The 14,054-nt window shown below is 38.9% G+C and overlaps 1 protein-coding gene across 1 annotated transcript in view; it reads right to left on the bottom strand.

The window, feature by feature from the left end:
- Positions 1 to 3,682: 3,682 nt before the first annotated feature.
- lgr4 (leucine-rich repeat containing G protein-coupled receptor 4) overlaps positions 3,683 to 14,054 on the bottom strand; it is a 32,906-nt gene continuing 22,534 nt past the window's right edge. Inside the window, exons 6-18 of the mRNA XM_034880303.1 lie at positions 11,953 to 12,024; positions 10,852 to 10,920; positions 10,084 to 10,155; positions 9,814 to 9,885; positions 9,565 to 9,633; positions 9,407 to 9,478; positions 8,812 to 8,877; positions 8,574 to 8,645; positions 8,409 to 8,480; positions 8,207 to 8,332; positions 6,830 to 6,927; positions 5,897 to 5,950; positions 3,683 to 5,765 (exon numbers count right to left, since the gene is read on the bottom strand). Coding sequence (XP_034736194.1) covers positions 4,357 to 5,765; positions 5,897 to 5,950; positions 6,830 to 6,927; positions 8,207 to 8,332; positions 8,409 to 8,480; positions 8,574 to 8,645; positions 8,812 to 8,877; positions 9,407 to 9,478; positions 9,565 to 9,633; positions 9,814 to 9,885; positions 10,084 to 10,155; positions 10,852 to 10,920; positions 11,953 to 12,024 — 2,323 coding nt within the window. The 3' untranslated portion in view covers positions 3,683 to 4,356. The remainder of the gene's footprint in view (positions 5,766 to 5,896; positions 5,951 to 6,829; positions 6,928 to 8,206; positions 8,333 to 8,408; positions 8,481 to 8,573; positions 8,646 to 8,811; positions 8,878 to 9,406; positions 9,479 to 9,564; positions 9,634 to 9,813; positions 9,886 to 10,083; positions 10,156 to 10,851; positions 10,921 to 11,952; positions 12,025 to 14,054) is intronic.

The raw sequence follows: 14,054 nt of genomic DNA, 5'->3' as shown, positions 1-14,054 counted from the left end.
GCAGCTGAAACTATTTTAACAAGACTTACAGCTAGCAGCTCTGTGGGGCACAGCAGTGCTTTAAGCTAAATGCTAACATTAGCAGTGGTGGAAGAAGTAGTAGAAAAGTAGTAATACCAGTGTAGAATACTCTGTCACAAGTTAAAGTCTAAAGGCAATCAAAATGGTACTTAAGGAAAAAAAAAAGTATTACCTTCATTATACACTTAAAGTACAAAACTAAATGTACTCTTAATGCATTAATGTCCACACTTTAATACTGCAGCTGGTATAGGTGCTGCGAATAAATGCATTATTTATTAGTTAATATGTTGTATGAATAATCAGAACCTGCAATATAACTACAACAGTAGTCAGTCAAATAAATACTTCTGGAGTAAAAGGGAAGAAGCAGACTGCAGATTAGCATGAAATGTAAATACTCAATTACAAGTAATCCAATATTGTACTTAAATAAATTCACTGAATAACTTTCCACTATGGAATGTCAGTATGCCAACATGCTCACAATGACAATGCTAGCACGATGATCTTTAATAGGAACTTCTCATGTTTACCATCTCATGTCATCATTTAAGCATGGGACCATGAATGTCTATAGAAAATGTCATGGCGATCCATCAAATTGTTATTATATTATTTCATATTATATTATATTTCAGTCTAGACGTGCTAGACTGCCTAGCTGGCTGCTAAAAACTGATTTTTGGGACATTCTTCTGAGCAGAAATTAAACACTTTGTCTTTATTGTCAACTATGTTTACTTAATTTCTATTTAGTGATCAGACTATTTGACGGTACCTAATTTGGAGTAAGTATTGAAGGTTTGGTAAGTAGAACAATAAGTCCTCACTGAGTTCAAAGTTTATCCAACCATCGCAGTAAATTCTCTTTTGATTGGTCATACTTTCAGTAGGCATACATTAAGAGACAATAGGGAACTCTGTTAGGAGAAAGAAATATGCCACTATTTTCATTTTCAGGGGATTTGACCTTTCTATGCCATACTACAATAAACATAATTTTTTTATATTATCTCTAATCCCAGGAATTATCTGTGCAGCGATTTAAAAGTGGCAGAGCTGCTTTAGCCAGAAAAATGTAATATGACAAGTTTTAAACAAAATAAAAGCACAATAATTTCAAATATATGATAACATATTTGATAAAGATTATGGTCACTGCAGTGTTTAAATTTTAACACCAATGTAAATAAAAATAGTTGTGTTCTTCCAATTTTATTCATTCACAATGTATAGAATTTTTGTTATCTACTTGAACAAAATAAAACAACGATGGGAGATCGCACATGAAAAACTACAAATAATGTTTTTTAAATTTGAACTGAAATTAAGTGATATTCTTTTTATAATCTGTATTATTCTGCAAATTTGTATCTATAAAAAAATTAAACAAATATTTTCATGGTTTACAGTTAGGTTTCAAAAATATGAATCACAGTATACAGTACAAAGATTCCTCCCACAATTTGCACCTATCTAAAATGATGTTGAACAACCACGTGTCAAAAGCTAAGAATGCAAATAAAAAGAATCACGACAGATGAAAACAGACTTTTCTTTTACAAAGCACTGCTGGTAGCCACTGCAGTCGAGGAGGTAGCTTCCTTAGTTAGCATCCCATTCTTGATTACTAGTTTTCTATTCAAATAATTTACATACATATACAAAAAACAAAACAATAACCAACCTACTAAAATATTTGTACATTTTCACCAGATGGTACATCTCAAACAATCAAAGGACATTTTGGTTGGTGCAAGAATTTACATACCCGGTCAAGACAAATGACTCCATGGAAAACAAAAATAAAATTCAGAGATTAAAATGAAATGGTGTATAAGAAGGACACAAGAAAGTCTTGTTGGTGGGAGAAAACGTCTCCCTACACTGCCTAAATTCCTGAGCACTCACATGACATATACACTTGTGGATACAGGCTCTGAGGGTGTATCCACCTATAATGTGTACAGTCATGCTCCAACACACCAAACATCAATCTCTCGACACACAAAGTCTCAGGTCAGCTCCCAGGGTAAAAAAACATCTATATAAATTGCTCTTTTGATGAACTGTACAATAATACAGACTTAAATGAACATACAGTAAGTGTGTACAAAGCAACTGGATTGGAAAGACACTGGAGGCAGTGAATTAGTTTAAATATAGGCCTTATTTTCATACTTTTACACCTTTGTGCCAATTTATTGTGGTCAAAATGTTGTCAATTATTGCACAGCACTATTATGCTCCATATTACACTTTTTAGCACTGCATACTTGTTGTTGACTCATTTGGCTGCCATTCTTGGGCTGTGTTCACAGGTGTTTGTTTTTTTGCTTCCAACATCTACTTCCAGGCAGCACGGCAAGGGTTATCTTTAGGGTTAAGGTTAGCTGCCAGGAAGGCAACGTTGTGACGTTGTTGACATCACATTGGAAGAAGTGTAAGAGTGGAATTACATTCATGTGTTTAATTTGGACGGTATTAATGTGTTTAATTTGTCGCTCGCAAGCCAAATTATGCTTAACGATCCTTAATGATGATGATTTTTAATCAAGCAGAAATGTACATCAGCTTTCCCTCTTCTCATAAGTTCAACTTGTATGAATACAGTTTCATGTTTTGGGATTTCCTGTTTGTTGCTTGTTGTTCATCAAACCTCTACAATTTGTGGAGCAAAATGAAACCAAAGTTTACTTGTTTCTTTAGTGCCATTTTTGGAAATGTGCTTTCGTGCAGAGCTTTCCATTTTACAAGTGATACCACTCTCATATATGTATGCTAAATATGAAGCTAAAACTAGCAGCAGGTTAACTTACCTTAGCATTAAATCTGAAGACAGCTAGCCCTACTCTGTCCAAAGGTTGCATACCAGAGCTTCTACAGCTCATTAGTTTATGCATTATATCTCGCTTGTTTAATCCTTTAGTTTTTGAAAAAAATAAAACAGGCCAGCTGTTTCCCTCTGCTAAACTAAGCTATCCAGCTGCTGGCTATTGCCTAAACATTAGCAGATTACGGATATGTGATGAGTTGTATTAATCTTCTCACCCAACTGTCAGCAAAACAGAAAATAAGCGGATTTCCCAAAATGTAAAATTGTTCCTTTGTTCAATGTTGGGCAGGTTTTATTTACAGGAAACAGTCTAAGGCTTATTAAATACACTGTATTCAACAGTCAACACTTATTGTTCTGTCAGACAGAACTCTGAACATCAGATAAAGACAGGTCTTATTAAATGATTTAAGTGTTAATGTACTGAAAAGGCAATGTTTGTTGGGTTTGATTTGTCTCTTTGCCCAACGGAAAATAGAAAAAGCAGCTTTGCAGTCAAGAAAAAAGTTGTATACAAATCAGACAGCACGACAGCAAACAAGTCCGAAAATAAGGCCCAGATTTAAAAAGAATAACTGGAATTATCTTTGAGACAAATGACAACAATGATCCAACTATTTTTTGGTGAAGAATTAAACAAAGAGAAGTCCTGTAGTTTTGGTGAATGCTTGGGGTATATTGTATATTCATCATTCAAAGGCCACCTGAAATAGTCTCCACGGTCCTGCTGCTCAAACAATAAATAACATCTTTCACCACCACCAAGCATAGCTGTTGCTATAACAGTGATATCTGCTACGTTTATCACATTCTTACTCTTAGTAACTTAAAGCAAAGACGTGTTTATTATAGACTGGCGTTTACTTATACTAGTCTCGCACTGATTACGATCACAGGCAGGCTTGGCAAAAGTTATTGTTGACATTACATTTTCGCGCTCTGGTAGGTGAAGACCACCTGAAAAGTTACATTCACACAGAAACATCTAAAATGATTATTACATTTGCTACATTTATGTAAAAACTAAACAAAAAAATCAAAGTATAAAATCAACAGTTGCTGTGGAGAAGCTTTGAAAATTGACAAGATGTGTAACAATTAAAATTGAAAAAGCTTATAAGTACAGCTAAAACAGAGAAATCACAAAACCTTTGACACAAACATTGAGGCCCGCAACATCAGGAAAGCAAGAGGCAGGCACTGGTGGCGAGATTTTCCTTTGCGAGATGCTTTGTCGACTAGTTTGTAACATGATGTGCTCAGTTCAGCTCACGCAGACATGGTCTCTAAGTTCATAAAGCATACCAAGTTCCCTTTAAATGATTGGTTGCATCTCTGTTTACAAAGTAATTACAAACATAAGTGCTTGCTGAATAGTCTTTTAGTTGGCACATTTTGTTATTTGATATTTAAAATAATTATATATTCTTGTAGGATCTAAATTCACATGACAGAGAGATCTGTGCCCACAGACATAGTGGAGCTCTGAAGCGTCCTTAGTCCTTGACTCGAGGTATGTTGTATGAGTAGTGTACCAGAGGAAGGCCTCTGCTCTGACAGAAGCAGGCTCTGCCGCAGGCCTGAACCTGGTCTGAACTGTCTGACACAAATGAGTCCCCCTCGTCTGCGTACTCAGACTGAGCAGAGGGTGTGCCACTGTCTGCCCAAAACCTCTCAGCGCGCTGGCACACTGCAGCTCCCGCCAGGAGGGTGGGACAGCTGTGAGACTTCACCAAGTGTCTACAGACCGTGGAGGACGAGGAAGAAGAGCATGTTCTGGCATGCAGCGCAGCCTCGCACTGATCACATATAACCGTCTCTCCACAAAGCTGTGAGTACACCCCACAGTCAAAGCCCAGGTGGGTGGAGGAACCGTCGTCTGTGAGCTCAGATCCTCCGCCACCATCATCACCGTGACTTTCAGCTCCAGCCTTCACCTCCCTGGTCATTCCTCTGCGGCCGCGTAGTCTCAGCCAGTCCTCCCTGAAGGCCGGGCTGAAAAACACATACAGCACTGGGTTCAGGCACGCAGGCAGCGGGAAGAAAATGAGGATGACGGACTTGGCGATCTCTGGGCCGCCCACTGTGGAGCCAGTCAAGAGAGGGGTGAAGGAGAAAGCTGCCACGGGGCAGAAGAAGATGCAGTTGGTGAAGATGAGCCAGGCAACGTGTCGCAGGGCGCCTGTCTGCTCTGGATCAGCCAGCTCCACCCTGCCCAGGTGGCAGTACAGCTGGGTGTACACAGCTGCAGTGAACAGGAAAGCCAACGCGTTGAGCAGCACTAGAACAACTGTAACACTCAGAGCTGGACCCTCTCCGCCAGCGGAGGGCAGGCAGAGAGGAGAGGCGGACTGGTCACTGGAGGTCAGAAGAGGCAGACAGGCTCCAGCAGCAGCCAGCAGCCCCAGTAGTCCTGCTGCAAGGCTGAATCGTCGATCTCCTCTCCAACATCCGCGATGGCTGCCGCCGTTCCTCCTGGGTGACATTAACACCTTGCCGAGAATTGTCCGCACGGCCACACTGCGCTCCACAGCTGCCAGTGAGAGTAACAAGACTGCCCACTCGGATGAGAAGATGGCCAGAGTTCCTGTGACCTGACAGCCAGGCCCCATCTCCCACCACACACCAAACTCGGCAAACGAGCCCCAGGTGGCAACGTCGAGCACGATCAGCACGCTGACATACAGGCCTGTGAGCAGGTTGGCCAGGGCCAGCAGCCCCATCAGCAGCCGGGCTGGGGAGAGAGACGGAGTGAGGGAGTGGGAATGGCTCGCGGCTCGGTGTGTTGGGGAGAAAGTGGCCACAAGCACCAGGCTGTTAAAGACCAGCGACACCAGGCAGATGAACCAGACTGTCAGACGAATCATCCAGTTACCCAGCAAGTGCTCACAAGGCTTGAAGGCTCCTGAAGACAGAAACAATGTGGTTGCACAAAAGTTGATAGTTCTTTTGGCTTAATTTGGATTTTTTAATTATTCCAAATCTAATTAACAAAAACCCGTAACGAAAGACATTAAAAAGCTGTTTGATGCTTACCTGGTGAAGGAGAGCAATGCATAATCATTGAGATTCTTTCCACTTCCTCTTCGCCTACAATAAAAAATGTAATGTAAGAGATGCAAATGTTAAAATAAGAATCTTGTTTCAAGATAGCAGCCTGGCCACAAAACAGGAGTCAGGTGTATACAGCAAGAAGTGTGTTAACAAGTACATTTGTGTGACTTTCTAAATTCTTGTTTCTGCTATACAACAACATACAATAGATATTTTATTATTGCATCTAGCATAACCTGAAATTCATGTTCTGTATATAGTCACTACTTTTTAAAAAACGAATTATAGACGTATGCACACTTTTTGTTGTCCTGAAAACACTTGAGAACACATTTCTGCTGCTCTACATAACCAGCACCACTATGCTACCGCCTGTCTTTTTGCACATTACATAGACTGTCGACAGTATGCATAATTGCACATCTTTAACACAAATTTCGCTGCTCTTATTTTCCTCATTGTATATATCTTCTTATTTTTACTTTTTTTATGTTGTTTACTTGAATGTTATGTTTGTCTGTGGACCAAATTTGTTATAAATGTCTTGTCACCGTGGGATAGAGGGAAACGCAATTTCGATTTCTTTGTATGTTTTTGACATGTGAAGAAATTGACAATAAAGCAGACTTTGACTTTGACTTTGAAATATCTGAAGCAGGTAAATGCCAGAGTGGCTAAAAGAAAAAGGCAAAACATAGACGTATAACAAAAATGTTATACGTCTGATGTTTACATCTGATAACTGGTGGACTGGCAAGAATGAATACTCTTAGTCTTGCCTTCTTCTTCATGAACCTGAAGGCTCATGTGAAACATTCTGATTTTTAGTTGCTTTTATGTAAATAAACTCCCCCCAAAAGTTTAGCTAACATGTCAACTGTTTCAAAGAAAAGGATCTGACTGCAGCATTCCCACCTGTAGATTTCTTTACGTCATACTCCTCGGAAGAACTTGTCATTGAGTCACATCCGATGAATGCACAGCACTGGTAGGCATAGGGGAGGGAGATGGACCTACAAACAAACATTGGTCATTTAAAAAGGCTGTGAGCATCTTGCTGAGGTCCAGTGTTGATAATACAGATGGTGCTGGAAAAGCACAAATAACGTGTTTGTCTGCAGATAGTTGGCTTGTGATTTTTTTTCAAAAATAACATTTGGATGTTTCCATAGTGTGTCTAAACTTCAGCTGGCTTTCTCATTACACGTAGGAGAAGAGGTGCTGTTTGTTTCTAGGGGTTTTTCAGTCAGTCCGCCACAAACATATAATCACAACAGACAGAAAAACAGCTAGAATAGAATATTATAGGCTTCTGGTAGACTTTTTGTTCACTACAGGATTAGTCCAAATGATATTGTTTACAAAGTTAGCATTGGTGAGGGCTTCCAGTCCATCTGCTGTACTGATTAACAACAACCGCTTGATTCAAGTTTGGGCAGCACAGCATCTACACTGTGTTTTTCACATCACCAGTTTGGACTCAACGTGCCTGCCATATTTATACAGCCAGTTTGTTATAGATGCAGAACACTGCACAGTGACATCATGAGAAAAGTATTTCCATGTGAAAAATATAGTACGAAGAAGAAATACTTTACTTGGGAAAACTGATATTTATGCATACATACATACATAGCAAGACATGTCAGGCAATTTAGGAGGTGTAACAATAAGATCCAAAGAATACATGTAGAAATCTGTTTATTTATAAAACATAGAGATGTGTTCCCTTTCTTACAACCCATTGATTACAAAAAAGTATGGAAACTGAACAGTGACTGAATATATCAGTAGTGGTACCTTCTTCAGAAAATCCCGACTTCCTCAACGCCACAGATGCATACATATGCAGAGCCTCACCAATATAGCTACATTTTGACGGCCAGAAATCAGTCTATAAAAATTGGCCAAATGTGTGCATGGGCTACATCCTGTAATGATGTGATATTTACTTCGAAAACTAAGATTTCAGGGATTTATTCCAATCTTAAAGCTAACCCTTCTACATTTTCCACAGTTTATAACATAAATGAGTTGTCTCTTTTGCTGATTATTTTTTATTCATTATAATTAGATTTTTCTTTTACCATTCAACAAATCACAATGTTTTGAAATATGTTTGGGGACATTTTGTGCCTGTTTTAGAGAGTGACAGTAGAGAGCAGACAGAAAACGAGGAGAGAGAAAGGTGGGGGATCACATGCAATAAAAAGGTTCTCAGTAATCAAACGTTGCAGTTACATAGTCAGAACCAAATATGCAACACGACAGATAACAGAAGTTCTTTCTCACCTGAGCTTGGGCAGGTTTTTTGCAGTCAGCACATTTTTCATCTGCGGGTTCCCTGAGAGTTTCAACTGACTGAGCGCGCTCAGTCCAGTAGTTGGAATCACAGTGAGAGAGTTCGTACTCAAATCTCTGCAAAAAAGGAAAAGATTATTCTCTGTACATATTATATGGAAGGTGGTAAAATAATACTATACATCATACTCACAGGTTGGTGAGCGCAGTGAGGGAGAGGAAAGCATCTCTGTGGATAACTCGGATTGCATTTCTACTCAGGTCTCTGTGTAAAATCAAAGCCATAAAACGTTTGTTTTTACAACATCCAGCTTGTGTAACTATTCATATAACGGAAGATGTGACTGAGTAGACTTACAGTAAACGGAGAGCAGAGAGACCTTGGAAAGTGCCCCTGTCAACTTGTTGAATATGGTTGTGCTGAAAACTTCTGTAGATTGAAAACAAGCTCTTAATAATATTTATAAACAATCAAATGATTAACTTTATTACCTTAGTTGTTCAGTTTTACAATATAAGTTTATGATAGAATCTGTCTTTTAACCATCCTGGTCTGAGATGATTTGTGCACTGACTGCAACAAGTTCAACACTCACATCTCCTGCAGCCGGAGGCAGCCCTGGAGGGATGGTAGCTCCTGGATCTCGTTGTAGGACAGGTCTCTGATTGATGAAAACAAACCACTTCATCAATTAGACAACAGGGACAATTTACAATGAAATAATGAAAGACAAAAAGGTCAGACTGTATGTCACGTCCCACTCTGTAAGATATAAGTGGTCTCTAAAACTTTCTGTAAGTGTTAAAAACATAGTATACCCATCTACCTTTTTTGGGACAATTTCCCAGTAATTATTTGATGTATGTGCGTGTGCGTGTGCGTGTGTGTGTGTGTGTGTGTGTGTGTGTGTGTGTGTGTGTATATATATATATATAAAATAAGATATTTTTGGGCCATTTTAGGCCGTTATTTTTATAGGAAAGCTGTAGACATGAAGAGAGGAGGGAGACAAAGTGAGAAGGAATGACATGCAGCAAAGTCCCACAGTTTGTAGTCGAACCCACAGCTGCTACGTCTAGGAGTGAAGCTCTATGTGTGGGTGCGTTCTCTACCAGGTGAGCTACCCAGGTGCCCGTAGTAAATATATTTTAAACACTGCTGCAAGTGACAGAGAAAGAAAAGTCTCTTACAGCGTCCGAAGCAACTTGAGGTCTTCACAAAGATTGGCGGGGATGGACGATATCTTGGTACCCGACAGGGTTCTGGAAATAAAAAAATAAAAAACTAATCAGTCACTCCTAAAATACACAAATGCACAAAGAGGAACAAATGCTGATAGTTCACTCACAGACTCTCAAGGCTGTTAGTCCATGTAAGGATGGGGAAGTCCTGCATCATGCTGGCCCCACGCAGCATCCTGAAACACACACAAAAACAACGAATGGTAAAATCACAAAGTTAGGAACATAAAAGCATGAGTCAGAATGAATGAAGCAAGATACAAGGACCCTTTAATTAATAGAGTTTTGGAAAAAGTGTTCAAACAAAACTTGTTAACACTGATTTGTCATGAGTCATGTCTGACGGTGTGACTTACAAGGAGTGCAGGTCAGACAGATTCTGAAAAGCCGAAGCACCCACTGAGGACAGAGGGTTGTCATAAAGATGTCTGGGAGGGCAGAAAGAGCAAAGGGGAAAGAGTTGAAATCAAAATCATTTACTATGCAAGAATAGCACCATCTTCTGGACATTCATCTACAGAATACAGTATGTGTGCTTATCAGATTGCATTGCTGTACACTGTGCATAGTAGCATTAGTACAAATGTGAGTTATTAGTGTGCTAGTGTCAGTGAGCTTGACCTTACATGGTTCGCAGCAGGGGGTTGTTATGGAAGGCCCCTTCAGGTATGGAAGCAATGTCGTTGCTGTGAAACCCGCTGTGGGAATAACACCACGGACACAGTGTGAAGAAACTTGGCCCAATATGAAACCATGACAAAATAAGTAAGTTAAGTTGACGTGTGCAAAATAAAAACAATAAAAGTAGTGATGCAAAAGGCAAACTGTACACAGTACAACCAACCAAGAACACACTGGAGGTTTCAATTAACTTTCAATCTCTGTTACAGAAATTGAGGTCTGTCAATTTATTTTCAATAATCTTTTCATTAAATAATTAATGTGCTCCTCAAGAACAACAGGAAGTAAGAATTTTGCTTTTTTTTTCAGTCTTCAAAATAAAAACACAAATCACCCAACACCCAATAGATAACAGCTTAAATAAGTAATGGTTAAATAATATAATGAATACAATATTTTGTGTTTTTACTCCCAATATATCTATATGTAAATAGGATCTCTTTAACCACATAAGATGTGTAATTTTAACAATTACCGGAGAGTCACAAAAATGAGGGCATGTTTCAACGGTTTTGCTCCTTTGCATTTGTGCTCTAGTTTTCCTCGTATTTATTTCAAAGCTTCTTTTTCAGACATTTGTCTTTTTTGAATCACATAAAAACTGAGAAGACATTAAAGATCCCCTTCACGTTCTGATGAGTTAACCGGTCCCTGACTTTATTGTTAGTACAAAAGGTTTCCCTCACAGAAAAGAAACAAGACGATATACTCACAGTTCCTTGAGTTTGGGCAGAGCCTCTATTGCTTTGGGAAAAACCATCAGGTTGTTGAAGTTAAGATCTCTAGGATGACACACACACAGAGAAAGATGCAGGAAGTCAGCGCTGTTTTCTTACATTTTGACATAACAAATCCATCCCTCTAATGCCAACTAATTAATGGTACATTCAAACAAAAATGTCTACAGTTGACATTGATAATAGCTATCAGCACCAAGTCATGCACTAATTATTAACAACTAGAAGTAGGGTTATATGCAATATGCAATGAAATACTGATCATTAGTATAGGATATTTATACATTTATATATTTATTTAACACTTTTAAAAGAAAAATTTAGTTTCACACTGCTTGTATTTTGCAATACTGAAAGGTAATCAATTACCGAAGTTAAGAAACAAGAAAAAACAACAAATCCTGACATTTGAGAAAATACTTAATAAATGACAAATCATCATTTATTACTTAAAATGTTATTTAATTTTCTGTCGATCAACCAACAAATTAACGGTTATTGTTTTAGCCCAACATGAAGCAACACAAGCAACTAAACAGCAGACAGACAATTTTAATGATAAGGTATTCACACAAAAAACATATGACTAATAGGTTTTGACCAGATCCATGCTAAAGAAACAGGGTGCACGTCTCTAAATGGTTGCTGTTGGTGTAAAACGGCATTTGAACTCCAGTATTTCATTCACGCACAAATGTACAGTCTGCCCAAACTGTCACAGCAGCTCAAGTCAGCTAATTTACTTTGAATGAAAGAGACTGTGATTTAGACCTACAAAAAAAAAAAAAAAAGTATGAGGGCATGCCTACTAGTCTCCTGTAAAGGCCTGCTTGTTGTATTAGCTGTTAGCCATTAGGTAAGGCTGCCACTAAAAGATTTTTCATAGCTGTGTGGCAGGAGGAAGTGAACAGTGGGAGGGCAGATTTGATAAGCATCATGTACTTTGCTCTATTTATCCTAGAGCAATTAAAGGAGGAAGTGGACACAATGATGTCTAGAGGACCGGAGCAGAGGGGTGGGGGGGGGGCTGTTAAAACACACACACACAATGTATGACTGTAACTGCTGTGCACTTACAGTGTCTCCAGGTTCAGTAGTCCAGCATAACAGTTGTCCCCAATCTCCTTAATTCTGTTGTTATGAAGATGTCTGGAAAAGCAAAAGCAGTTTTCACATATCAGTGAGATTATTTTTTTTATACCATGAAAGATTTCCAATAATATTCCTCATTCATCACAGGTTTTATTCCAGTTATTGTTTTGCATCTTTTGTAAGACGTTCCACAAATCATCTGTGAACGCCAGAGTGTGATTTGTGAATCAGGTGTTTGTGCTGTTTGTGTTTATGCAATAGGCTTTCCATGCCTAATAGATTCAAGGTCTTTTCTTCCTGTTTATCCCGACGTGTTTATACTAACCCCGCAGCAATACCACTCAACGTGAGTCTGTGTGTTTGTGTTTGAGTGTGTGTTTGTGTGAATGTATAACAGTTTGGAACAATCCCTCAGATTCGTAATCATCACATATTTGCAAGTTCCTCTGACAGAAGGTTTTAGCATTTCCCTCCCAACATTCAAATTCAATTCCCAATGACACATTTCACTGAAAAAAGGGCATGCAAAAACACAGCAGGGTGTGAGTAGCAACCCATTTTGTCAACTTATTAACTATAAGCTGTGGAAAAAAAATAATACAGTGCGTTTGTTTTTCAAAACTAATTTGCACTTGCTCAGAGGATACGTTCAGAGTTAGAGCAGGAAACAAGAAAAGGTACTTTGCATTGATTGGTGGTGACAGAATAATGCGTATAATGCATGAGAAACTAAATAGGAATTGCACCTTTTTATTTTTATTTTGAGGAGAGCACTAGGAGTACAGACATATTTTACTAACTGGGTGGTAATTTACATGGTCAGGTGGTTAATAGATTTTCAAGTTAGTTAATTGGAAAAATTCCCCCAAAATTTAAAAAGGTTAACTCAAAAAACTGTCCATCCACTTATTACACAGCATGGCTCAGAAACTAAAGACACATGAAACTGTTGCTGTACTTTATACTCACTGTAGACATTGCATGTCTTGGCTCTCTACTTGAGAAATATCCTGATCTACTTAACACTCAATGACTTCTTCAGCTACTCCCTCAGGTCATTTTAGTCAACAAAAGAATGTTCCAAGTCAGTGTGCCTGGTTAATTAAGGTTTAAAAAAGTACACCAGCAGGTTGTTCCTGCTGAGTTATTCAGTGTATAGGTCTATGAAGATTGCATGGAAAGTTCTCCTGGCTGTACTGGGGGAGTTTACTTAAGGGCTCTGAAACTGCTTATTACTTAAATATTGTGACTTTTCAATGATGAGTCTAAACACTTTTTTAAAGAACTCAATCCAGTGACGGTTTCATGATAGGGCTAATTATTATTAGGCGTTCAAGCCCAAGGGGGCTGGGAACCGCGGTAGCTAAGCTATGCGGTTCACACAGCAGGGCTGTGAAACCCTATTGTTTTTCTATGGATTAACCATCAGCATCATCATAGTATTTTCCATTATTCTTCTCCGCCTAAAGCTCACGCTACAGCCTGTGTACATGGTGGCGGCGTGCCATTTTCAGGACTGGTCCAAAACACAGCAAGCAATTGACTCACTTCCACCACTAGGTGGCGCTATAGCAAATCCCAAACCGTACATAGGACATTTACAAACCATATATCCATGCGCTCCCTGGATCCAACTGAATCTTGTGAAATAGGCCACACCCATTTCCACCTAGACTTTTATGCATATAAAATCGTGACTTAATCGAAAAACAACTTTTTAAAGCTCCTCCTAGACCGTGCAATGGATATGAACGAAACTTGCCACATTGCATTTACAGACCAACCTGACAAAATGCTGTTAAAAGATTTTTTATAGAATAAAAATTGTGCATATTATGCTCAAACTAATTTGTGTAGCTAACCATGAAAACAAAAACTTTTCCATATCTTGGCCAAAATAAATGCAGATGAAGCCAAACTTTAGATTATTCCTTGGTTTGACCCTCTGAGGCTCTAAAACAAATTTTACGTAAATAGGCCACTAGGGGGCTCAACAGATATGAAAAGTGTACACTCACCGGCCACTTTATTAGGTACCCCATGCTAGTAACGGGTTGGACCCCCTTTTGCCTTTAGAACTGCCTCAA

This window comes from Etheostoma cragini, chromosome 1 (genome assembly GCF_013103735.1).
Source record: "Etheostoma cragini isolate CJK2018 chromosome 1, CSU_Ecrag_1.0, whole genome shotgun sequence".
Lineage (NCBI taxonomy): Eukaryota > Metazoa > Chordata > Actinopteri > Perciformes > Percidae > Etheostoma > Etheostoma cragini.
This window is presented reverse-complemented; position numbering and strand designations above follow the sequence as displayed.